This window comes from Hydra viridissima, unplaced genomic scaffold (genome assembly GCF_058129835.1).
Source record: "Hydra viridissima isolate aposymbiotic clone 2 unplaced genomic scaffold, HvirCarnegie_v1 scaffold_3, whole genome shotgun sequence".
Lineage (NCBI taxonomy): Eukaryota > Metazoa > Cnidaria > Hydrozoa > Anthoathecata > Hydridae > Hydra > Hydra viridissima.
Genome location: NW_028324302.1, coordinates 15,626,841 through 15,652,733, shown reverse-complemented (window position 1 = coordinate 15,652,733; position 25,893 = coordinate 15,626,841). Strand labels below are relative to the sequence as shown.

At 30.7% G+C, this 25,893-nt stretch overlaps 4 protein-coding genes and 1 pseudogene across 5 annotated transcripts; 3 read left to right on the top strand and 2 right to left on the bottom strand.

Moving 5' to 3' along the window:
- Window positions 1-991: 991 nt before the first annotated feature.
- On the bottom strand, window positions 992-5,750 carry LOC145180351 (rab-like protein 3). The gene is made up of 10 exons (XM_090082768.1): window positions 5,615-5,750; window positions 5,346-5,437; window positions 4,861-4,978; window positions 4,503-4,601; window positions 3,443-3,479; window positions 2,627-2,693; window positions 2,390-2,470; window positions 1,638-1,709; window positions 1,393-1,437; window positions 992-1,304 (listed from the first exon to the last, which is right to left on the bottom strand). Exons 1-10 carry the CDS (start codon window positions 5,661-5,663, stop codon window positions 1,266-1,268), a joined length of 699 nt encoding a protein of 232 aa, XP_089938894.1. The 5' UTR covers window positions 5,664-5,750; the 3' UTR covers window positions 992-1,265.
- LOC145186793 (uncharacterized) lies at window positions 4,878-20,780 on the top strand. Its single transcript, XM_090082769.1, has 3 exons — window positions 4,878-4,998; window positions 20,188-20,412; window positions 20,553-20,780. Exons 2-3 carry the CDS (start codon window positions 20,196-20,198, stop codon window positions 20,708-20,710), a joined length of 375 nt encoding a protein of 124 aa, XP_089938895.1. The 5' UTR covers window positions 4,878-4,998; window positions 20,188-20,195; the 3' UTR covers window positions 20,711-20,780.
- LOC149891176 (uncharacterized) lies at window positions 12,783-25,893 on the bottom strand. Its single transcript, XM_090082767.1, has 2 exons — window positions 24,969-25,893; window positions 12,783-13,678 (listed from the first exon to the last, which is right to left on the bottom strand). The coding sequence occupies exon 2, from the start codon at window positions 13,666-13,668 to the stop codon at window positions 12,784-12,786; it is 885 nt and encodes a 294-aa protein (XP_089938893.1). The 5' UTR covers window positions 13,669-13,678; window positions 24,969-25,893; the 3' UTR covers window position 12,783.
- Window positions 18,054-19,324, top strand: LOC149891178 (uncharacterized). The gene has a single exon (XM_090082045.1). The coding sequence runs from the start codon at window positions 18,065-18,067 to the stop codon at window positions 19,322-19,324; it is 1,260 nt and encodes a 419-aa protein (XP_089938171.1). The 5' UTR covers window positions 18,054-18,064.
- Window positions 20,640-24,215, top strand: LOC149891177 (uncharacterized; annotated as a pseudogene). Its single transcript, XR_016451031.1, has 8 exons — window positions 20,640-20,796; window positions 21,253-21,300; window positions 21,584-21,655; window positions 22,244-22,336; window positions 23,035-23,228; window positions 23,432-23,495; window positions 23,876-23,973; window positions 24,057-24,215. The product of XR_016451031.1 is annotated as an uncharacterized LOC149891177 (transcript).

Here is a 25,893-nt window from a genome sequence, read left to right as displayed (position 1 = left end):
TGTGTAATGGTAGCACTTTGACTATTCGTGTTAATGCGCATACACGTATATATGCGCATTCTTTACGCGCGATATTTCTTTTTCAAATTCTAATAATAAAAATTATTTTTCCTTTAAGTATCGTTATTGTCTATGAAAATTTCTCTGCATTAAATCATATAAGAACTATTTCTTATGCTCTGTTCCCAGTGGGCATGCATCGTCCGCACGACGTTTTATAGACGTCGTTCGGGCGATGTATGCCCACTGGGAACAATTCATGTGCACAAGGACTCAAGTAATAAAATTAAAAACAATAGAAGCAAAAATAAAATTAAAAATGATACAGGCAAAGCAAGGCATTGCATTATAATAACTAGAAAAGAATTTACATTAACGGAACAAAACAGTGTTGTTGTATACTTTTATGTGCAATGTCAATGCGGGTTTTTACACAATGTAAAGCAACTCTAAGATTACTTAAGTTCAATGCTCTATGATCTGGAAGAGTAATTTACAGCAATCAAAAATCCCTTATGGTAGGACTGTGCGAAGAAACTTACTAGACGTTAGCACCTACATTCACAAAATTTCTCCGCAGATCCAGCATAAAGAACAAATCTGATAGCGGGGAAAAAAAGAGCCAGGGACCCGCCGAGCATTCAAATGACTTTTACGACTTGATATTAAAAAAAAAAAAAAGAGAAAGTGAATCAGCGAAATTTCGTAAAACGTTTGTTTAGACAGAATAAAAAAATGAAAGCCATACTTTTTACTATTTTACATTCTGTGCGTTGCTTATAATCACAACAGCTATAATCAAAAGTAAAAATTGTCTGTGTTGAAGTTTTTCCGCCAAATGAATTTTTTAGAAGAAAATTGAAGAAATACAGCTTCACACACTCTTCTTTTTCCACAACTTTTCATTCGAGAAAAATGTTACAGCAATATGATACTCTAACGCAGCCTTAGTAACTTAAACAGAAATTTTTTAAAAAAGCAAAAACTTTAAACGAGACATTAATTTTAACCATGTTTTCAAAGTACGTCGAACGTACTAATAATTCATTATATACAAAGAAATATTTAAAAAATATTTTTTAAGTCGCTTTTTACAGAGAAAATTTCTACAACAAACTTTAGACATTACGACAGCGCTGGATCATTCATTGGGTATTAATTTTTTTTTCTCCTTTTGTCAAAATGAATTTTGAATCAAACTTTTGTGGAGGAGCAAATATTTTTTCTTTATACAAACTTCATCCAAAGTTTCCTCAACCTTTTCATCAAAAGACCTTTTTCTTGCCTCGCCAATATTCGTTTTCCTATATTAAAAAAAAAAACAACAACTTTTTTTCAAAAACCAAGTTGCCACGCATTTGAACATTTTTAACAAAATCAGTAAATATTTACCTGAATAAAGTTCTTCCCACTTGGATAGAATCTGTTTTCAATTACCTAAGCGTAGAAGAATTAAATTTGAAAGACGATAAAGGGATAATAATAAATTTCTCGACAAACCCTTGTAGAATAAATAATCTAGCAGCATAAGTCTATATATGAGTAACCTATCTAATACCGTACAAATTTCCTCTCCTTACAAGTTCACAAAGCTATTTTTAGACAGTGTGCTCACATCCATAAGAGCATAAACATACCTTGTCAAAAAAAGTACTGAGAGAATTCCATTTATTGCTTGTTATAAGGAGTTGGCTTTGCTGAAGACAGTTCTAAATAAGGTTTTTATGTTGCTTTAATAACATTACTTTTTAAGGGAAAAAAAAACATAAGTGGTGATTCTTATAGCATTTTTGATTTCGATAAAAAAAAAGTAAATGCAAAAAGTTCTATGACGCAATGTTTTTTTTAGACTTTTCAAGAAATTTGAGAGATGTTATGAAACATGAAAGAAATAGGTTTCAAGAATGTTAATTAGAACTTTCATGATAACATTTTGGATGCAACATGAACATTAAAGTTCATGTTATTTAAGATGGCATAAGAATAATAAAAAAAGGTATGAAGAAAATTGAAAAAAATATCATGAAAACTTATGATGAACTTTGTAAAACTTTAAGCTTTAACTTTTTACATTTTGCAATTTTTTTTTAAACTTAGTAGTGATATCGTATTAAAAATAAGTACCATAGTAGTGATATCATATTAAAAATAAGTACCATAGTAGTGATATCATATTAAAAATAAGTACCATAGTAGTGATATCATATTAAAAATAAGTACCATAGTAGTGATATCATATTAAAAATAAGTACCATAAGTTCCTATAGAAATCAGTAAACAAAAAAAAAACAAAAAAAAAAGCAAACAAAAAAGACAAAAAAATTTTTTTGGAACTTTTTATTTAATTCTAGTTTTTTTTTTTAAACAAAAAGAAGAAAAAAAGAACTACCATATCTATAAAAGAAACTTCTGCATCATCTGTTAAGCCAATATGGTGAGCTGCTTTGTAGCTTTGATCAACTGTTTGACCCTAGAAAAAGTTATAGTTCAATTGCAACAAATGAAATTACCATTTATTTTGCTATACAAAAAATTTTATGTAAAGTTTAGAGAGTAGGATAAACACTAAACTTTATTGATGAATATTGTACAGATAAACATCAACAACAAAAAATTAGTTCCAAACCTCTTTTGTTCCAAGTACCAATATAGGAAAGCGCCCAGTATTTGTCAATGCATTTTGCTCAAAAAAACTAGATTAAATATCATTTAATGAGAAACCATGTAAAAATATTCAAAAAAAAAAAAAATAAAAATAATAAAAATTATCAAAATAAAAAAAAATTAATTTGTAGATTTTCTACTTCTAGAATTTGTTATTAAAAAAAATTACTTTCTAAAAAATAACAAATTGAATTCATTTTTTTTTTAATTCATTCAAAAGAAATTGAATCTAAAATCTATTTACTAAGATCAGAATTTCATGTCTATATTATGTGTATTATTATTATTATCATTATTATTATTACTATTATTATTATTATTATTATTATTATTATTATTATTATTATTATTATTATTATTATTATTATTATTATTATTATTACTATTATTATTATTATTATTATTATTATTATTATTATTATTATTATTATTATTATTATTATTATTATTATTATTATTATTATTATTATTATTATTATTATTATTATTATTATTATTATTATTATTATTATTATTATTATTATTATTATTATTATTATTATTATTATTATTATTATTATTATTATTATTATTATTATTATTATTATTATTATTATTATTATTATTCATGTTTCGATTTCATGTCAATAAAATCAATCTTTGGATTGCATTACTTTATTTTGAATATGATTTTATGTCTTAAAAATTTTCTTTTAAAAAATAAAAAAAATAAAATTCATCTAAGATCTTTATGTCAAAAACAGTATTTTTATTTGAATAAAATCAAAAGTGGTCTTACTTTATATTCTTTTCTTTTGTTCCACTTACACTTACACCTATGCAAAAATAGACGCTGAATAATGTGGTTAGAAATAATTATGAATTGGAAATTCCTTTCATGAAAAAAAGAGTGATTATAACTTTGATAAATGGATACAACAGATATTCAATGAAAAAATGATTTACTAACCATTTTAAAGGTAATTTATCTCATAATTATTTAATATTTAAGTTGTTTTTAAAAAGCACCAATTGCTCAGAAAAGAATTTTCAATGTATGAAATATTTTGTGCAGACTGAGGACTGTTGAAAGTAGGGTATTAGTAACACAATTGGTCATAAAATATACTTAAGTTAGAAGGGAATAAAAAAAAAATGCAACAAATGAAATTGATTAAAAATGTAAATATGTTTTCAGAAAATTCCTTTTAAACTAATAAAAACTTAAAAATGTTTAAATCTCATAATATTTTAATTGAGAAATAATTTGCTTATATGACTTTAGTTTCTTATTCAACTTTCAAAATGAAACTTTTTGAATCATGGTTTCAAATCATTTTGTGATTATGCAGGTTTATTTATTAAGCTTCTAAAATAGGTTTGTAGCCTTTTTAATACAAAATTATTTTTTTTGCATCAAATAATATTCCAAAGACTAGCATAAATCCAAACACTAAGGTGATTCATCTTTATGGATTACTTGTAATGAAGAAATCTTAGAAAGTTATGAAATATGGATTAAATACATATCAGAAAAATGAAAATAGAAGGATAAAGAAATTTCCACTATATTTATTAATTATTTATTTAAAAAGATATACCACAAATAACAATTTAAAAAAACTTTTTAACTTGACTGCCAAAAAAAATTCAACTACCTACTATTTATATTAATATGAATACCACTGGACATAATGAATAAGCAGTTGTCTTTGTATTTATAGTTTTGGATAAAAACTGTAGTTAAAATGCTGTGCAATGAAAGCTGGATTTATATTGTTTATACTGGTAATTTTATTAACATTTTCATTATACATCAATACTTACTAATAAGAAATAATCAAGCAAAAAGAATATACCAGTCAGTTCTTGCCTTCCTGCATTAACAACTTCTCTTAACCAAAATTGAAGGTTTGAAAATGATTTACGGTTTGAAAGATCATGTACAAGAATCAAACCTAAAAAATCAAACCTCTTATCAAACCTCTTAGCATTTTGAAAAAAACTTATACAAAAAAAAATTACCAATGTTTTACTAGTTTAGATATATTTTTTAAAAGACATAATGGTTTTGTATTAAATATTCAGCTTTTATCTAATATAGTTGCTATCCAAAACACTCCAGGAAAAGCTTTTATTAAGTCTTGAAAATTCAAAAAGGTTTTTTCATCTTTTTTATTTGTTTTTTTGCCATAACAATTGATTTATAATTTATACCGTTGATGTTCACATAGAATATTCCACGGCTGTGTTTATTCCCAGATGAACCACCAATATCCCAAAACTCTAGAAAAACATCACGAGGATGTCCTTGTTGTCCAGAATATGTGTATGGCTAAAATAATATTATCAAAGGTATAGCTTTTTAATTTCAAATATTATCAATTCACAAAATAATCATGATTTGAAAAAATTTGATAAGTAAAATTAATATTTTATTAATTAGTAAAATAATCTCTTTTCAGCTTACCATACCACAAAAAAAATTTTATAATTGAAAATCTCAAATATTTTTTTTTTCACAAATTTATACATCTTCATAGAGTCAAGTTTCATAAAGTTTGGGGAATTTAACATACTAACTTAAATATTTTCATATAGTCTTGATATCTACATATTGAACTATGTTTTTAAAATAATTGAAATTGTTTTAATGTTAAAAAAAGAATATATATTAAGATACTGAAAAAACAGATTCTTACTAATACTTCAACATTTGCACCAATTGTTGAGGAGCAATTATAACATGGAGTTTGTGTAACCAAGCTACTAACAAATGTGGACTTGCCTACACCTGGACAAACAAAATGGTTTTAATCATATTCTTTTTCATTCTAAAAAGTTACATTAACGTATTATAGCCAAATAACAAAGTTTTGCAGATGCAGGAGAAACTGTTGTTAACAATAACTCAATTTTATCCTATCATAATTAACTAAATGTTTTGTAAAATAAATTTAAAAAACCTTACCAGAATCTCCTAAAACCAGCAATTTAATGCGATCCATATGAGCTGCCATATTCGATGTTTACAAACGTTGTTTAGAATAATAGAAATTTACGTTCTCCTTTTGGTCCGGTTTTAACCTCTAAGTTAAAACCGGACCAAAAGGAGAAAAAGAATATTTTGGGGTCTTCCATAAATTACGTCACGTGCTGAGGGAAGAGTTCGTGCTTTTGTGATAATTTGTTACGGGTTGGAAGGAAGCGGGATCAAATTTTGTGATGAAACAATTTTTAAATAAAACTTAAACTATTTATAAATATTATTTTATAAATAATTTGAGCTTTTATACTAATGGTTGTTTCATCTCTGATTTTACTTTTAAAAACAATTGAATTAGCAATTTATCTGACTAAATCAAAATCACCAACTTTAAATCTTGAAAGGTCAAAGTTTTTTTTTTGTGCTCTTGATAATGATTTTTATCGTTCAAGACAAAGTTTACAATAGAAACCTTGCTTTAACTGTAAAATTCTATGAAAAAAAAAAACAAAAACAAAAAACGAACGAGTAACAGCTTTTATGCTATTTCGAAAAATTGAAGCCTGTAAGAAAAATTAAAAAAAAAAATTTTAAAAAAGAACTAAGCAAATATGTCAACCAGAGATGAATTCTATCTTGTTTCTTTTTTTTCGGTCTGCTCACGTTTTTGTTCTTCTAATAACAGCATCTCTTCTTTTTTCAAGAGTTTTTGAAGCTGAATGTCAGTAGTGAAGTAAACTCTTTCCGTTTCCGAAAATCAGCGACAGCAACTGTTATGCACATCATGTGCAAACAAGTTAGTATTGTCTTTAAATCTTAAAAGAACTCTTCTGTCCATCTGTATAATCTCTTTAGTGTCGTCTTGTGCTTTAAATCCATCGCAGCGCTCGATAAGGTAAAGGCACATCGTTATTTTAAGTTTCAATGGCAATTACATGGTCTGAATTTATGGCAATCAGTTTAATTCAAGAAAATTGGGGGCAAATTGGAATAAGAAAGATGAACAAGATTTGTCAAGCATTCAATTCATTCGTAACAAAACTTAGAGACGACCTTCCTGTGCCAAATAATACACCGGATGAACAGTTATGCACTTCTTGAAGGGATTCCAAGTAATAGAAAAAAGCTAAACATTGTCAATATTTAACGCAGAACTGTACTTTATGTTTTTATATAACAAAACGCAACTTGAGTGAAATTAATACATTAAATATATGTTTTAAAGGAGTTTCTTATGTTTGAAATGATTTTAAAATTTGTGACGTATTTTGGGAGAGAGGAGTTGGTAAAAACGTTACAATTTATTACAAGGGAATGGGAAAAGTCAAGGATTGCGTGACATAATATACAGACAACCTGTTCTTTGTGTATGTTTTTTCTTCTATAATGATTATAAAGCTGGGGATTGATGATGGTAAAGGCTTTTTAAAGGTTTGTCTTGGCGTTGATGAGAAGTCATTATTCGAAGATCAGGCTTTTGATACAGAAAATTGCCAAAGATACAATTGTTAAATGCCAACTGATAATTGCTATTTCTGAAGATCTTCTTAAGGCGTATGCCAATGTCAAATAGATTTAGCCATTTATTGATGCTGATGCTGTAAAGTTTTATGTTTCCTATGACCTGAAAATCTCTGTGCTCATCCTTGCTGTTGATGGGACATCAAATCCAAAAACCCGGAAAACTTAGGAAACTTTAGTATATTAGGCTCTCATAAGGCAAGTCTACAATCCTTTAGGAATTCTGAATGCACAACACCGTTTACATCATTCCTCCCTCTGAACTGCAACATCTGCTGGGTGTTGTCAACTACTTTTTTAAAACACTCCAGAAAAACGTCATGAACAACCAGGACTTGACCACGTCTGGAGTGTTTTAAACAAATCTAAACATCATACAGACTCCATACCACGGAGGTCATTTCAACGGAAATGAATGTCGGAAACTACTCAAAAATGTTAATCGTCTTCAACAACTAGGAGAATCCAGATCAGTTTTTCAAGTTCTTAGAACCCATTGATGCTCTGTAAAAATTTGATTTGGTTCTGAAAACCTGTTTTAGTTCAGCGCTGGAAGCAGATTATTATGAAAAAAGTTACCAGTTCAAAGTATCCTACCTTCCAAATGCCACTATCACTCCCAAGATCTATAAGATATGATCATATTACAGACTTTATTGACCGTCATATGCCACCAAAATAAAGAAGCAAAAAAGGGAAAATCTCAGTAATAATTTAGTTTTGTAAAAAATGCTTTTTTTCTGTTTTTTTTTTTTTGCTTTCAGTCATTTCTCTGCTTGAAATTAACTTACTGGTACAACTTGGACAACTTTTTAACATAAACTTACCCAATTTATTTAAGAGTGCGTTACCCCCTGTTTTGAACATGTTTAGTGGTTTTAAATGGTTTTCTCATAATAGATTTGTGTAAATCATGTAATTAAGAAATAAAATTAATAAAAGCTTTTGTCCAGTACCTATAGAGCTTACTATTAATATTGGCTGGTTAAGAAACTCTTTTCTTGTCACAGAAAATGATTTGAAGCAAAAGTGTCTTGACCTTTTTGAACTCTTAAAACTCAGCGACCGTTTAAAAAGCTAATTATTTTAGCAACTTTATAGCAATTTTTCTCTTTTACACAAAAAGGTCTTAAAACTGTGAGCCAAAAATTCAAAGTCTATTCATTTCCGTGGACATGATAGATAGATTTAAAAATTGCCACTATAGGATGTGGGAGCCTGTCTACTATCACCATATATATAGGCTACTTGGGCACTATCCCCCCCCCCCCCTCAAAAAAACAAACAAACAAAAAAAAACAGTGCAATATATAGTAAAACAGGGTAGAATGAAATAGTTATGACTATGCTTATTCTTTTGTTCTTAATTAATTATTGAATAAACTTTTTGCAAATATTTTTTGATCATGTTGTAGAGGATTTTTTTCTGAATAAGATGATATCAAATTTTAATTTAAAAAAAAAAGTTTTTTTTGATAATTTGTTAAGTTTTCGAATGCATGATGATACTTTTTTTCTTTTTTTGAAAAATGGACATAAAACTCTTGGAAATTAAATTTGATATTAATGAACTTAATAAGTATACTGGTAGAACTTTTTACGCTGGTCAAGAATCTTTTTTCAAAATTGAATTTGCTATTCAGGGAAAAAAGTTATGACATAAAAACGAAAACGGAGACATGTCGGGTTGAATGAAATATGCTAATTGCTCACTTGTTAAATGCGGCTTTTATTAATTAAATCTCAAGTGACCAATAAATCTCTGTAAACTTTGTGGATAAATTTTAAATCGATTATCATTAAATCTATTCTAATATAAAATAGCCCTCGAAACAACTTGCTCTTAAAGAAAAAAGAAAAACAATACACCGAAGAGCAAGTTGCGCTTGCAGTGGCCAAAGTACAAAGCGGTGAATTTTCACTTAACAAAACTGCTCAATCATTCAGAAAACCAGTAGCAACTCTTCACAGGCGTATCCACGGCATAGGTGAAACAATTGGGAGTGGTTCAAACACGAGATTGTCGCAACAACTTGAATCAACTTTAGTAGATATCCTAATCAAATTATCCGATTGGGGCTTTGGTAGAACTTACAATGACGTTATCACACTAGTTACCGACTATTTGCAACACTAAGGTCAATCTCGTTTGTTTTCTAATGGTACACCAGGGAGAGATTGGTATAAGCTTTTTATAAACCGGTGGAGTCATAAGTTAAGCATCAGAGCCATTGGCAATATTTCATCACTCAGAGCCGCTTCTTGCACACAAGAAATAGTTGCAAAGTATTTCAACACACTGCAAAAAGAATTCAACGAAGCAGGAATCAATGAAAGTACTTCATGCCATTTGTGGAATTTTGATGAAATTGGATTTTCTGGTGATCAAGGCAAGCAACATATAGTTTGCCGGCGTGGTGCAAAACGACCATTGAAATTGATTGGCAACAATGAAAAAATTATTATACAGTTGGAAATTGCATCAATGCTGCTGGTAATCGTCTTGCTCCATATATTATTTTTAGATAAAAAAAAAAACGCCTATACAGAAATTGGTGCTTAAGTGGTCCAGACGATGCCGTTTACGCCATATCTCCATCCGGATGGAACTACACCATCTCAGCCACTGCTATCTGAATCTATATCAACAACATCTAGCATTAGCATGTGTTGCATAGCATCAGCTTCAAAGTCACCTCCAAAGCCAACTCGCCTGCAAACAATCTTCAATAGTCTAGTAACTACGGCTATTCAAAAGGAAATTCAAAAAGAGGTTGAAAAACAATTGCAATAGGTCCAATCACTTGCAGCAGCTTTGCAACAAATGTTTCGCATCCAACACGTTGACGCAAAAAAACGAAAAAATGTAGATGTACCAAGGTTCGATGGGGAGTGTCTCAGTAAACCTTAAATACTCGAAAGATTGAAAGATGCTGAGTGCAAAAAAGTAGCAAAGCAAGCTAAAAAACAACGTAAGCTAAGCTTTAATGATGAGCAGCAAATAAATCAAGCAACAACAGCAACTCCAACAGCAATAACAGCTGTAAACCAAGTCAAGTGTAAAAAGTGCCGTAAAGTTTTAGGCGAAGCTTCAACAAGTCAATACATGGAATGGTATCAGTGTGAAAATTCGAAATGCAAGGCTTGGCTTTGTCAAACATGCATACCAAAGCGATATGTAAAAGGCGCTGAGTTTTATTGCACCAAAAAGTGCCGTTAGGGCCGCACAAGTGACAATTCAGCTCAACCTCTAGTACCTCTCTACGACTCAACATGATCAAAAAAATAAAGTTTTTTTTATTTGGTTGTTTTTAATTGTTATTATTGGTTGTTTTTTAAATTGTTATTATTGGTTGCTTTTTTTTTTTTTTTAGTTAAGTGTTGTTTTAATTACACATAGATTTGCATATTTCATTCTCCCCGAATGTGAGGGTAGAATGAAATAGCTTTTTTTTTCAATTAAATAAAGTTTCGTAAAAAACATAAAACTTTTTTTACTTGATTTGTATATATTTAAATACAGCTCAAATTTCTCTACAACTTTAAAAAAAAAAAAAAATTAAAAATCTTTTTCCCTTAAAAAAAAATTACATTTTTTAACTATTTCATTTGACCCCATTTTACTCTATAATGAATATAAAATTAATCGTTTATTTACGTAAAGAGAAATAAAATCTTTTTAAAATTGTTTTAGTTAATGTTAATTAAACAAAAAGGATATATATGATTGAGTTTGTAAATTTTTTTTAAAGTCGCGAGGAATTTGAAAATTCATTTCTTGTTCCCACAAAAGTTGCCACTCGGATAGTTCGCCATTAAATTTCAGGCAATCATAGGGCATCAGCAATTCTCGATTTTCAGCAAATGAAAATGTTTGTTTTTTATCCTTAACATGTTCAAAAATATCTACTAGCTGTCTAACAAGCAAAATAGTTGCATGATAGTTTTCCACGGTATCAGAAATTAGGTTCAACAGAAAATCATATTCTTCATCTTTCGGAAGACTTTGTTCTGATGTTTTCAAAAGCTGTATTTCAGCTACTAACTCTTGATTATAGATATAAAAGTTGTTAAGTGATTGAATTAATGATTCTTTGCACCTCGTTTCCCAAGGAATCGGCTGAGTTGCAAAACTATCATCTTTTTGAGCTGATTTAAACCAACTTGTTAATATCTGAGCAAATTCTTTAATAGAGTTGTGCATTTGAAATCCTTTGGAATAATTATTTACAAATCGAAACATTTCATACTCTTGAGATAAGTGATTATTTATCCACTTAGTTGGTTCCATTCCATGTCCACCAAAATCAGGCTCTATAACAATTAGTTCCACCAAACAACGCGAACGAGCTAGGTTCCTTATTGTAGCTGTAACAAACTGATCAAGAACTGTGATGACAACTGGCCATTCATGAGAAAAAGTTTTTAACGCTGTGTCAATAGTATAATTGCTCGGTATTAAATAGCGATTAGCGCAAGTGGTACCTTGGACTTCTTCTGTTTCCAAAGAACAGGCTTTCGCTTCTTGATTGTTATATTCAGTTAATTTAGGTAATGAAAACGTCATTAATTTGTTGGCATTGCCATATAATTCTAAATGATTTGTCTCTATAAGAATTGCAATATCTTCGCTTTTCCAACCAACATTTCGTAAAGTAACTATTGTATCTTTAATCATGTTATAAATATTATTAAAAGTGTATTCACTTAATGGAATGAATTTATGCGTAATACCGTCGCCAAGAACATTGTGTCCAGAAAAAAGACATATGCTGTTTGAATATTCTCGCCATTGTTCAAAAATTCTAACAGTCGATCGAAGCGAAGATGTTAGAAAGTTAAAGGTACTTAGAGCGCTAAACGTGTCGCATAATTCATTTTTATAGTGACTTCAAAATTATCCCTAGTATTTAAGTTTTGTGAATAGTCTTCAGTTTTCCAAAAAAAGTATTTGTCATCATTGTACTCTAAGGCATCAATCAGTAAATGTAAAACTCGTACTAGTTCCTCTGGTGGGCAATTTGCAAGTTCCAAAGCATTACGTAATTCATCAAGAAATATGTGATGACCACGAAAGGTTTTTAATTGCATTTTGATTAATTCTGAAAAATCTATAACAAGCAATCTGTTTTTTTTATAAGATTATCAAAATCCTCTAAATTACTTTCGAAGAATTTGTTGTACATTGATATCAATGTTTTGGGTAAAAGAACAATTGCTTTATCTTCATTCTTCGCGCTATTAAAGAATATTTCCACAACTTTGTTTTGCACTAACACTGTTGTTCCTGTACCAGCATACCCAAAAATTGTCTGGCTTCGACACACATCTTCCATACATATTAACTGCTCGGGTGTGAGAAACATTAGAAGATTTAAAAGACCCTCTTCGACATCTCTAATCTCACCTCTCTTTTAGATCTTGTTTCTTTTTTGTTGTTTTACTTCTTCACGAAATTCGAATGTCGCTGGAGCATTATTCCTTTCGTTTGAATTCATTTTTGAACTTCCATCTAAAGAGGGTTTCGGTTGTTTTTTCTTTTTCTCTTTTTCTTGTTTGGCGAACTCGCCTTCTTGCATATCGTATGCACCTTCTAAAAAACTTTGAGTTGTGATAGTGTTTAAGGTTTTTTTTTATGAACGAATGCGAGAGAGTTGCTGCTCAGCCACATGAAGCGAAGATACAGTTGCTTTTACTATTACTTTTGATAAAAGTAACACTTTGCATATTGAATGATAATTTTCATCTGTAAGATATGGCGTTTCACTTTCGTTTTCAAACTTGTCTAAAAAATTTGACTTTGAAATAATATCGTCCTTAAGCAAATAATGAAATTCAACATTTTCATGGTTTGAAGATGCGGAGATTTGAAATATACTTTTTGACATGTTTGGTAACGCGCAAATTTTTATAATTGGGCAGTTGAGTTTAAGCCCTTCGTCACAAAGCTGTTTAACCCATTGCTCTGCTTCTCTAAGCTGTTTTATTGCGTCTTTAACCTGACTTGATCGTCCATTTTTATCACTTTTTTCTGCTGCTTTAATTTCAAATAGTAAAATGCCAAATTTAGGTGACACGCATAACACGTCCGTGAACTCCATCGGCTGTTTTTGTGCTTTTAGACAACCAGTTTTTAGATCTAGTATCTGATTAATAACTTTAACGCTAAGCTCAGTTATTGTAAAAGAATTAAGTATGATGGCAGGACAGTTCTTTTTACTTAGTGAAAAGTGTATGTAGTTAATAATATCAGATTCAGCACGGCTGCCTCTTGCTAAACCAGTTTTCATGTTTTCCTGCGAAAGTGCTTTTTCAGCAGATGAGAAGCAGGATAAAGTTGAAGGTGCACCAGACGCCTCTCCTGTAGGGGATTCCCACTGACTTATCAAAGTTACCGGCAATCGTATTATTCCTTTGTGCTTCCAATCGGGATAATATTTGTCTAAATATTCACCAGCCGCCTTACTCAAATCTGTTGTTTCTCCCGAACTATTAGGCAAGCGTACTGAGTAAACCATTTCTATATACCTATAAGCAAATTTCATAAAACTTTGTTAGCACTTTTTTATACCAATTTCTTTATTTATGCATTAATTGTCGGTATATATTAGTTATAACTTCTAAAAATTAATTCTAAAGTTGATTGTTGCTATGAGTAACAACAAAACAGAAAGCGAAACAAATCACCTGAGAGTTTTTATAATAAAATTAAAACAAAAATTTCAATAACAATAATAAAATAAGTATGAGTCTAGAAAAAACTTATGCATATATGGTTGCCGTTTTTAGATTAGAAAGCTGATTAAAATCTGAAAAAGCTATATAGCTGTTTAATTAAATTTACATCTTTTGAAATCTATGTAATTTTTAAAACCTTTGTTTTCTTGAAAAAAAATAAACATTTAGCATATTTAGTTTATATAAACGATACTTTAAAAAAACTTGTACTTTATAAGTTTATTGTACATTTTGGTGAAATGTTAATTAGCAAAACCAATTTTAAAATGAAACGTGCTCCCACCCAACATAAGACAACTTTAAGACGTGTGTAACTTGTCTTTAAATCGTCTAGACGTCTACAACTAGTTAAAGACGTGTTTAAGACGACTTTTCAACACCTCATTAAGACATCTTCCAACAACCAGTTTAAGATGTCCTTAAGACATCTTAACAAGACGTCTTTCAGAATAACCAGTTTAAGACATCCGTTAGACATCTTGACAAGACGTCTGTCGGAACAACAAGTTTAAGACGTTCGCAAGCCTTCTTAACATGACGTCTGTCGGAACAACCAGTTTAAGATGTCCTTAAGACATCTTAATAAGACGTCTTTTGGAGTAAGCAGCTTAAGATGTCTTCAATCGTGGAAGTATTAGAGATGGACGTGCAACATTTTTGTTTTTTTGCAAACCATGCTAGTTGTGCATTCTTAAAAATCTATTGTTTTAAACAATAGAAATTAAATTCTCTTAAAGTCTGTCGGATTCGTCGAAAATTTGTGGGCTCGCCCAACCAGTCATATCAACTTGCTTTTACTTATTAAAAATAACAGCAATAGAACCAAGTTTTAAGCTTAACTTTATATAGCAAGGCATTCTTAATATTTTAAGAAATAACGCGGATGATGAAAAGAAATTGAGATCATTTACTTGAATACTTTAGTACATGCAGTGGCGACGTTAGGGTAGGGCCTGGTTGGGCGATGGTCCAGGACGCCAAATATAAAGGGGCGAAATTTAGCCTTTTTTTGTATGGGGTTCAATTGAGCTAGGGGCGCCGTAGAAATCTCGCCCAGGGCGCTGGTAGTGCTAAAACCGGCACTGAGTACATGTATAACTTGAGAGGTAATAAATAATACGAAATATCAAGAAGTTTTGTAGCTACCTAGAGCACAATGGTTCCATGTTTAGTGAACTACTCCATTCAAAATTTTAAAAATTTAAACAGCAGTGAAAACCAGGTTTAATTTCTAAATAATTTTCATTTTCTAAATACGTCATCCAGTTGAAAAAATAGCGAATATTAACGTTTGCGTATTTTAATTTTTTCAGATCTAGTTTAGAGTACATTGAGTTGGTCTAAAAGTATTGTTTACTATACATTTTCTAACTTTTAGATGATGATCTTTTATAACATGCAATAAAAATAGGAGGTGTGAAAGGAAAATAGCGCTATATATATATATATATATATATATATATATATATATATATTTGGTTAAATCAGAAATATATACAGTTAAGGAATACAGAAATATATACAGTTAATATATATAATATATATATTTGGTTAAATCAGAAATATATACAGTTAAGGATAAATAACTTATACATAAAATGATTATAAATACAATTAAGAAAAAATAATTTGTCACAGTTTTAAAGAATTTAGCAAAGCCAATTTATGGCATACCGCAAGAATTACTTAGTATTTAATATTTACATAACACATAACATCCCAGTGGGCATCGACGTTATTCTCACGTCGGTTCGATGTTAGTTTTAGGTTAGCGACGTCGCCAACGTAAAGTCAACATCGCACCAACGTGAGAATGACGTCGAAAATTAACATCGAGTTGCGATGTTAAATCAACGTTAAAACGACGTAAAACATCGAGATTACATCACGATTACATCGCGATGATATCGCGATAACATCGCGATAACATCGCATATTAACGTCGATCCAACTTTCCATTTCCAACGTTAATGCGATGTCGCACTCGACGTCGCCTAAACGTTAAACCAACATCGCCGTGCCCACTGGGATGATTTACCAGCTATATATAAGCTAAATTTTATTTGAAAAAAACTAATGGGTTATTATGTGCTTTTTATGATAAATGAAATAATATATGAAATATGATAAACGAAAACATGAAATATCTGGCCGCATTTTGCAAGGTAATTATAAATTTAAGTAACTTTTTAAAAGGTTTTGCATTAGCAAATAAGTTTAAAAAAAGCCAGTTAGAAAATCCACCTACTTACTACTGTGATCAAAAAGTAAGGTGAATTTTTTTATAAAATGAAAAATCTTTATTTATTCTTCCAAATCTGTACCGTCCCCCTCAAAATAATCCCCCCCGGCCCCAATGCACTTTTGCCAACGTTTTTTCCAGTCTTCGAAGCATGCCGAAAAGTCCTCGGTAGGGATAGCCTTCAATGCGCGTGCCGATTCACGTTGGATCTCTTCAATGGACTCAAAACGATTTCCCCGGAGTGGTCTCTTGAGCTTTGGGAACAGCCAGAAGTCACACGGTGCTAAGTCGGGCGAATACGGTGGTTGTGGAGCAACATGGGTAGAGTTTATGGCGAAAAACTCACGAAGAACCAGTGCTGTGTGCGAAGGCGCATTATCGTGGTGCAAAATCCAAGAGTTATTGGCCCATAATTCCGGTCTCTTTTTGCGAATAGCTTCACGCAAACGTCGCATAACGCTTAAATAATATTCTTTGTTGACAGTTTGGCCAGTTGGAAGGAATTCGTAATGCACGACACCACAATAATCAAAGAAAACAGTCAACATGACCTTGATTTTTGAGCGACTTTGACGTGGTTGCTTCGGTCTAGGCTCGCCTTTTTCACGGTATTCACTCGATTGGTCGGTTGTTTCAGGGTCGTATGGGTAGACCCAAGTCTCATCGCCAGTAATAATTTGTTTGTAGACGTCTTGATAGTCAGAAAGCATTGCTTCACACGTTTTAACGCGACGCTCTTTTTCAAAGAAATTGAGAAATTTCGGCACCAAACGTGATTTGAGTCTTCTGAGGCCCAAATGATCCTTCAAAATCGCTTGCACCGACCCAAATGATATTCCAACCATGTCAACAAGGTCTCGAATGGTTAACCGACGATTTGCAAGCACCAATTCTTTGATTTTGTTGATGTGGCGATCATCAATCGAAGTCGATGGTTGTCCGGAGCGTTCCAAGTCATCAACACGTTCTCGGCCTTCTTTGAAGTCTTTGTACCACTTGTAAACATTTTTTTGAGACATAGTCTCTTCACCGAAGGCCTTTTGCAACATTCGATACGTTTCAGCAGCAGAAATATCATTCCGCAAACAAAATTTAATAGCACTTCTTTGCTCAACAAAATTAGACATCGTGAAAATCGCCGAATGCACTTTTGGTACTTCAGAAACAAGCGTAAACAAAAAAAAATAATTATGAGTTTGACATGTAATTTGGCGAAAATGTTAATGACATTCCTACCAACTTAAAAATAAAAAAGATTGGACGATTCGAATAAGGCGGGAAGTTTAAATTAAAAATTCACCTTACTTTTTGATCACAGTAGTATAACAATTCACAATGGAATATATATTGTGGAGCTTATAGTGTTGTCGACGCAAAAAATATGGGAATATGGGAAAAAATACTAAAAAAATACATAAATTTAAGGCTGGTGAATGAAGGACCAAGGAATTGAATGAAAACAGATCTTGACAAAAAATTATATATCGCTATACTTTTTTTTAGTCATTTTAAAATTGTTCTCACAGGTCTATTTTATCATAGACAGACTTGTTTAGATGAAAAAATGTTCCCAAATTTACAATTGTTCATCTTGAAAAATGATAAAATCTGTTCGTGCCGACAACTAATTTCCTTTACCTTGGTGTAATTTGTTTAGTAATTTGTCAACACGTTAAGTAATTATTTTATCCTGAACAGTCTTATTAAACAAATTCTATAAAAGTTTAAACTAATACTAAAGTTTTAAACAACGATAATAAATTTCACGTCCATCTCTTATAACATCCATGCTTTAATTCCTTCCTTAATTGAGTCTCTAATGACGTCTTTAATTCCAATTGCGGAAGATGATTACTTACCATTTTCTTTGCTTTTCAGAAATTTTTATTTTTTAATAAAGTTATAATTTTCTTTAAAAAGTAGTGGGTAAAAATATGTCTGCATCAAGAAAAGATTATTTAAGGATTTGGAGAAAATTAAATAAATCAGTTTTAGAAGAAGCTCGAGATGAAAGTGCAGATGAACATCAACAAAACTGTGCACAACAACAAGAAGAAGCAGTTAGAGATTCTTTTTATAGCAGTCAGAGTTGTAGTTATTTACCTGTGGAAGAAAATATGGAAGTAGAGTCGAACAATTCCGCTGAGTATTGGTCCGACAGTTCTAGTGACAATGAATCTTTTAATCCATCCACCAGTAAAGAAAACCTCTCAGGAGAGCTGGCATCCTGGTGTCTAAAGTTTAACTGTTCCCAAGCAGCCATGAATAGTTTAATCGATATACTTCGAAGACATGGTAATAAGCTGCCCAAAGATGCAAAAACACTTTTAAAAGTACCTCAAGCCCAGTGTATTCGAAAATGTGGTGGTACATACTACTATTTTGGATTAGAATTGGGCATTAAGAAAAATTTTACAGGGTCTGAAAGAGAAATATCACTTAATTTCAGTATTGATGGGTTACCCTTATTTAAATCATCCAATACTCAAATGTGGCCAATTCTTTGTGAAATTAGTGGCGGAAAGATTTTTATTGTGGCATTATACACAGGGGAAAGTAAACCATCAAGTTTGGATGTGTTTTTAAACGATTTTTTACTAGAATTGTATGGTTTAAAGTTATCCGGTCTGACAATAAAATCAGTTGTACACACTATTAAAGTTAGAGCTTTTCTTTGTGATGCCCCAGCAAGATCATTTTTAAAAGGGACTGTTGGTCATACTGGATATTATTCTTGTGAAAGGTGCATTATCAAAGGTTTTTGGGAAGGAAGGGTAGTGTTTAATGAAGGACAAGAATTTTGCAAGCAGACAGATTACGATTTTAGCTGCCAGTCGTATAAGCAACATCAAATATCTAAGTCTCATCTTATTGCTGCTGGTATTAAATGTGTTTCCGGATTCTGCCTTGACTATATGCATTTGATATGTCTTGGGGTTGTTAAAAGAATCTTGAATTATTTCCGTAAAGGTCCTATGGCTAGGTTATCACAATCACATATTTTACAGATTTCTGAGAAACTAATCAATTTTAGAAATTACATTCCCAGTGATTTTGCTAGAAGGCCGCGATCATTGCTCGAAGTTGATAGGTGGAAAGCAACTGAATTCAGACAATTTCTTTTATACACTGGACCAGTTTCTTTGAAAGGAATTGTTTCTGAATCTATCTATGAACACTTTCTTTCACTGTAAAAGCCTTTTACCTTACTGTAAGGAATTGCTAAAGTATTTTGTGAACAATTGTAAAGACATTTTTGGTAAAACATTTACTGTGTATAACATTCATAATTTATTGCATATATGTGATGACGTAGAAAATTTCAATTGCTCCTTGAACGAAATATCTTGCTTCCCATTTGAAAATTATTTGCACAAGCTAAAAAAGGTTGTAAAGAATGCCAACAATCCAAGTGCACAAATAGTAAAGCGAGTCATCAGTGAAGAAATTAATTATGAGAGCAATATAAAAACCAATACAGAGAAAGTTACTTTAAGCAGCAGAGATAATTGCTTTTTTAATAAAGATGGGAAAATTGTTTTTATTAGATTTTTAAATTATAATAATAACACTTACGATTGTGATGTTTATAAAAAGAGCTGCTTAAAGTCATTTTTTGATCGTCCAATTGACTCTAAATTGTTAGGAATTTACTTCCTAGAAAAAAATCAAGATTTTTCTAAACTCACTTTTCATAAAAATGAACTACGAAAATGTGTTTGTTTACCGTTCAGGAGTGGCTTTGTAATATATCCTGTTATTCATCTAGTTTAAATTAAATAAATACATGTAAATTTGTAAATTGGTGCTTTTTCAAATAAATTTACGCTTTTTTTAAATATTTTTTCTTCTGGTCACACTGCTATAAGTTCTATTTTCCATGTGTATCCAGCTGGTTTTTGTTGTGTCAGTATCATCTAACATTTGATGTTTTTGAAATGTTTCCTATAGTGTATTTGTAGATGCATTTCTTACGTGTCACTAATTCTATATGGTTCCAGCTACATTTTTAAAGTTCGGTATCAACATTTATTTTATCGTAAAATTTTTTTTTTAGAGTATAAAATGAATGAAGATCTTAGTTATACTCGAGCTATTTGGAAACGACAAAATGGGGATGGGGTATTAATAGAAGAAGAAGGCGTGGTTCCACTTTGTTGGCTTGAGGGTAAAGATATTGTCAGGTATCCACCAAAGGCGAAAAAAGAGCCTGCTTTAAGAAAGAAGCAGATTCCTCAGCAAGATTGGATGTATGGGAAACTTGTACACAGGAAGGTCACAGGTACATTGATTTATATTTCTTCTAACACCATGAAGTATGTTTTATGTTTAGCCGGGATTATTATATAGAATCACAGAAGGTTATTCAGACTTTGCTGCAAAATGAAATATTCAAATCATTTTTGTTAGAATTGCTTTTAGGTAGTTTAGAAACTTGTGAAAATTGGGCATACTCAACATGTGCTGCTAGTTCAGATTCTGATGAAAATCTGGTAGAAGAGGGTAAGTTTTTTGGTAGATTAAAAATGATATTGATCTGTAAATACTTGTTACTTTGTTGTCATTTTTATCAATTTTAAAGATAATTATTCTATATATTTTTTTAATCTTATAATGGATGATAATGAGATTGTGCCAATTACAAAAACAGGAAGGGACAAAGTTGGTAAGAGACAATTATTATTTATGGAAAAAACGAAGTTAAACTAAAACGTTAACAAACTTGTTAAATTCATTTATGCGGAGTGAGTATTTTAAATCCTTTTCTTTACATAATAAAAGTAGAATTATGTTTTCCCAACGGAGAGAAAGTGTTTTACATAAAGGACACCCAGACTTGTTTTTGATTTAGCTTGTCAGTCTGTAAAAAAAATTCTTATCTTTTCTATCTTTTATTCCTATACCTCATATTATGGAAGAAATGTAAATAGAGGAAAAAAGAAACAGTTTCCCTCCATAGGGAACAACAAACCTTATTTTTGAATTATCCTGATCTGCAAAACAGGTTAATTTCAGGAAGGGCATCTGCTCGTAACTATTCTTTCATAATATCATATTTAAATAAGTTACTTGGTTCTATTACATGGGGCTATTTCTAATGTTACTAGTTTTTATACAATAGAATACCTAGAAATGCAAAGTATTGCAGCATCTCCTCCACCTAAAAAACGTAAGTTAAATTATTGTCTTTTATGATATTCATTTTCTGTTTATCATTATCTGTTACTCATAAAAAAGCCGTATTTTGTCAGTTTGGATAATGATGGACTCTTTTGCAATAAGCATTGCATAATCTTCTGCAAGAGGGCTTAATCCTCAGTCTATGTGGTCTCATTGAAAATGAAATGGTCAAATTGAATCTTGTAAATCCTTCTGCGACTGCTATAACGGTGTCTACTTTTTTAAGGTGTTAGGTATATATAAATTGTCACATTTTTTTGTTTGCTTTATAGGTGTGTTGTGTGCCACTCAACAATTGAAGCAAGCCGCAACATTTGAAAACATCAATGATTCATTCCCTGGAGGTATATGATATATATAATTTACCATGCTTTTTGTTTCTAGCACTATATAGAAAGTCAAATAACAATTAAATATTTTAAAAGAAAATTCATTTGGGAAAAAATTATTTGAATTTACAAAAGTCAGAAAGTCTTGCAAAAGTGAATGAGCAAGAAAAAACAATGCCATTTAGTCATGTTTTTTTTATTTAGCACCTCAGTTTCCATGCATGTCTGAGAATTCTCTTCAACAGAATACAGGTATTCACTTCAATCAATTTATCCTAATACTTCGTCACAGCATTTTCTTGTATTAGATTGTTTTGCAAAAGATAATTATATATTCTAGTAAAAATAAAAATATATGATAAATTATATTTGATATATATTAAGATATATACTGTTTCTTATACTGTCAGCCTATGTATTGATGGATGATTTTTTTTATCTTTTGGCTACTCTATCATAGTTCCCGCTTAATGAAAACCAGTATAGATCTTTATATGTGAAAATAATAATATTATCTGCACACTGTCTGACTTTGTTTTAACATTAACAAGTATTATTTAAATACTGAAGTCTTATATAAAAAGTTAACACAACTTATTTTAGACATTCCATATTCGGCTTGCTTGAATGGAACACCCGCTGCAAGTACTACCACTGCTCCTCAGAGGAATGTTGTTTTTCCGATAGATCAAGAAAGTAAGTATTTTTGCTTCATTTAATCACTTCAATAAAGAATATGATAAAAAATATCCATGAAGTTCTTTGTAAAGATGATCAATTTATCTCTTCTTTAGTGCTGTCTATAATAAAGAGACTGAATTTTAGTGAATAGGTTGCAAATATAAATATAGTACGCCCAGGTGTTTAATACAAGGTGGGGGATGTTTATTAATTCTTGGAAGATTTTCCCTCCCACCCCATCCCCGTTTATCAATTTTTACTGGTTATCTACGAAGAAAGTTTATCTTAAAACTGTAAAAAAAAACTTTCAATGTAAACCAGCCTTTTAAAATTGTCAAACTTTAAAAAAAACTCGATTTTTAACCAAATGCATAATATTCCTCACCATAGTATAAATCTCATATTAACATGTTAAATCCTATTGAAATTATTATAAAAGTGGCATTGCTCATATAAGTATATGCATAAAGTTAATGAAACCTGTTGTGAACAAGTTTGTTCATTTTCTTTGGGATATCAGAGAAATTCATCCCCCCCCCCTGCTTATTTCATCTGGATTCAAATTCCCACCCAACATTTACAAAGCCTCGAGGCCTTATAAAATGGGGAAAGGGGATCCCCCTTCCCCATCTATAAGATTTAAGAAATGATTCCCACTCTACCTTACATTAAGCACCTGAGATATACTAATTGACTTGTAATTTATACTTTAGAGTTCCAAAGGAAAGTGTTATTCAAACTCGAGCAGCTATCAGAAGCAGTTAAGTCTTTAAACGACCGTCTTGACACCAGACTTGATAGAGTAATTGATGCAGACGTGTTTTTGTTAAAAGAAAACATTAATAACATGGACGATTTTAATTAAAATGAAAATCAGTTGGCTGAGGAGCCTATGAATAGGAAATTGGTAAAATATCTGGTATTAAACAAAAGCACTTCTAATTAAGATCCAAAGATAAAACTAAACTAAAAAGTTCATTTACAGACTGTTTCATAAATCATTTACATTACTGCTACGTAACGGTTTTACTTTTCGTCAAAACTAAAACATATACATTGTTGAATTAAAATTAGTGTAACCAAATAAATTGTAATCAACTTTGTTTTTAGATTGAAAGACTGAGTAAAATTGGAGGCACTAATATTGGTGACTGTACACGTAGATTATGCGGCGGTAAGAAAGATTTTTTCATTGATTTTCCTTTACTTTTTTTAAATAAAAAATAAAAAATCAGAGCAGCATTATCTAAAAAAGCAAAAAAAAAAAAAAAAAGCTTTTTAAGTATGGAAATTTGCTCTTGCGGCCTTATTTTTCGAGGTATTGCTAATTATATCCGATCGGAAAACCCAATCTATATAAGAGAGCAAGGGTTTAGTAAGTCAGCTTTAAAATATTTTTTTATACTTTTATAGATAAATAGATTTTTGCTCATCACAATTCATATGGGACTTGAAGTTAAGGGCTATATAATGCTGATAAGAAAACAAGTTCTCCTTAGTAACTTTAGTAATGATCAGTTTTCTGAATTATGTATGTACCTCCTGATTTTTCAGTATGTTGGATTGTTCACTAATGATAAATTTCAACATGGATGGACAGAGGGGCGGAAAGAGAAGTTTTAAAGAAACTCACCTTTATAAGTGTGTAATTGGTAAGTTGGTCTTCTAACGCTGCTTTCCAAAAAAACAATGATTTTCTTGACCTATTATTGTTTTATTAGTTTTCTCTTTTTAGCGGCTGTCCGAGAGACATATCCAAAAGAATCGGAGAAGACAGTCCATAAATTTATTCAGGGTGTATTAAAAAATGCACCAGCATCACGAAAATCTTAACAAAATTTTATAATCATGCACTCTTTTTTGTTGATGCTGTGAAGTATATTTCTATAGTAAATCATGTCTCTTTTTTTCAGTTATTGCATTTGGATAGTTCATATTTTCACACCTTTCTATTTTCTGTCACCACCTTCCAGTCTCCTTCTAATCTAATATAAATATATTTATGTTCTATTGGCAGGAGACTGAAAGTTTATATATATATATATATATATATATATATATATATATATATATATATATATATATATATATATATATATATATATATATATATATATATATATATATATATACATATACATATATATATATACACACGTCTTTTTAAGCCGTCATTAATACGTGTTAAATAAGGCAACTTTAAGACGTCTTAGATAAGACGACTTACTGTGTTTCATTTGAGACCAGTTTAAGACAACTTTAAGATGTCTTAAATAAGGCAACTTTAAGACGTCTTAGATAAGACGACTTAGTGTGTTTCATTTGAGACCAGTTTAAGACAACTTTAAGATGTCTTAAATAAGGCAACTTTAAGACGTCTTAGATAAGACGACTTACTGTGTTTCATTTGAGACCAGCTTAAGACATCTTTAAGACCATTTTCAAGACGTCTTCAATTTGTCTTTAAGACGACTTGTTGTTGGGTGGGCTTGAACTTAAAAGTTTTAGACTGAATTTTTCTCATCAATCCTAGCATAACAGTAAAGTGTGGGTAATTCATTTTCAATTTCTTGAGTAACAATTAAAAAGTTGTCATATTGGTGAGTTGTCATATTTTCTTTTATATATGTTCTTATTAAATCTCTACCTGGTTCTTCGGGAGGTTCACATCTCACATCGATCCCTAGTCTCTTATTTGACAATCAAAATACAAATAAGCAAATCGCGGTTGTAATTCTTCTTTTTGTGATGCACAGTAATATCGCCAAAAATATAGCAGAATTTAATTGCTTTATTTATGCAGATCCGACCATAACTATCTATACTGGTATAAAAAGTCTATCTTGCTAAGTAGCAAGTACTTTCACTTTTACACAATGTGATGATGCAATATTAGCTAGCATCTTGGTTGTGCGTAGTGGTTTTCTATTGGTCACCAATACTGCTTATCTAATCATTTGCGTAAGTTATATTTGATTGAACATTTTATTAAAATCCTTACTATTAGAGGTGACTGTTTATATTATCGAAACTAGAGCCAATATACATTTTTTTTTTTTTTGTAAATTTCTTTTTCAGCATCCCATCACTATTTGAAACTTTTGCATCCCAAAATGGTTTACATAGTTAAAAGTATTTACCCGTTGAATTGTGTTGTTATTAAAATTATTTAACTTAACATTCTTGTCCTTATTGTTCTTGTACCATGTTCGTGTTCGTGTTCGTGTTCGTGTTCGTGTTCGTGTTCGTGTTCGTGTTCGTGTTCGTGTACACTGAAAGTGGTCGAACCAAATAAAAAGATTCTCAAAAGCACAGCATGTTACATTAATTGTATCTTCAGTCATAAACCGTGAAATTGGATATTTGCCTTGCTATCTACTTCACCCAAAATATTAATAAGTTGCCGAAAATATTTAGTTGATGCTTAGATTTACTGAACCAGTAGTCAGTCGAACCAAATTTGATAGTTTAGCGATATTCAGACAGAATTCTCAGCAAAGCTTTTATTCGGTCCTTACTCTTATTGCAACGAAAGTAATAAATACTTACTTTATGAAATAACAAATTTTAGA

What these genes read in the sequence shown, in the direction of transcription:
- LOC145180351 (XM_090082768.1), bottom strand. Translation starts at nt 5,663, where the DNA reads ATGGCAGCTCATATGGATCGCATTAAATTGCTGGTTTTAGGAGATTCT. An exon ending in ACAAAAGAAAAGAATATAAA is followed by an intron (nt 2,694 to 3,442) that starts GTAAGACCACTT and finishes TATTTAATCTAG; the next exon opens with TTTTTTTGAGCAAAATGCAT. An exon ending in TCAGTACTTTTTTTGACAAG is followed by an intron (nt 1,438 to 1,637) that starts GTATGTTTATGC and finishes TTCTACGCTTAG; the next exon opens with GTAATTGAAAACAGATTCTA.
- LOC149891176 (XM_090082767.1), bottom strand. Translation starts at nt 13,668, where the DNA reads ATGGTTTACTCAGTACGCTTGCCTAATAGTTCGGGAGAAACAACAGAT.
- LOC149891178 (XM_090082045.1), top strand. Translation starts at nt 18,065, where the DNA reads ATGTCTGCATCAAGAAAAGATTATTTAAGGATTTGGAGAAAATTAAAT.
- LOC145186793 (XM_090082769.1), top strand. Translation starts at nt 20,196, where the DNA reads ATGAATGAAGATCTTAGTTATACTCGAGCTATTTGGAAACGACAAAAT. An exon ending in TGTACACAGGAAGGTCACAG is followed by an intron (nt 20,413 to 20,552) that starts GTACATTGATTT and finishes AATTGCTTTTAG; the next exon opens with GTAGTTTAGAAACTTGTGAA.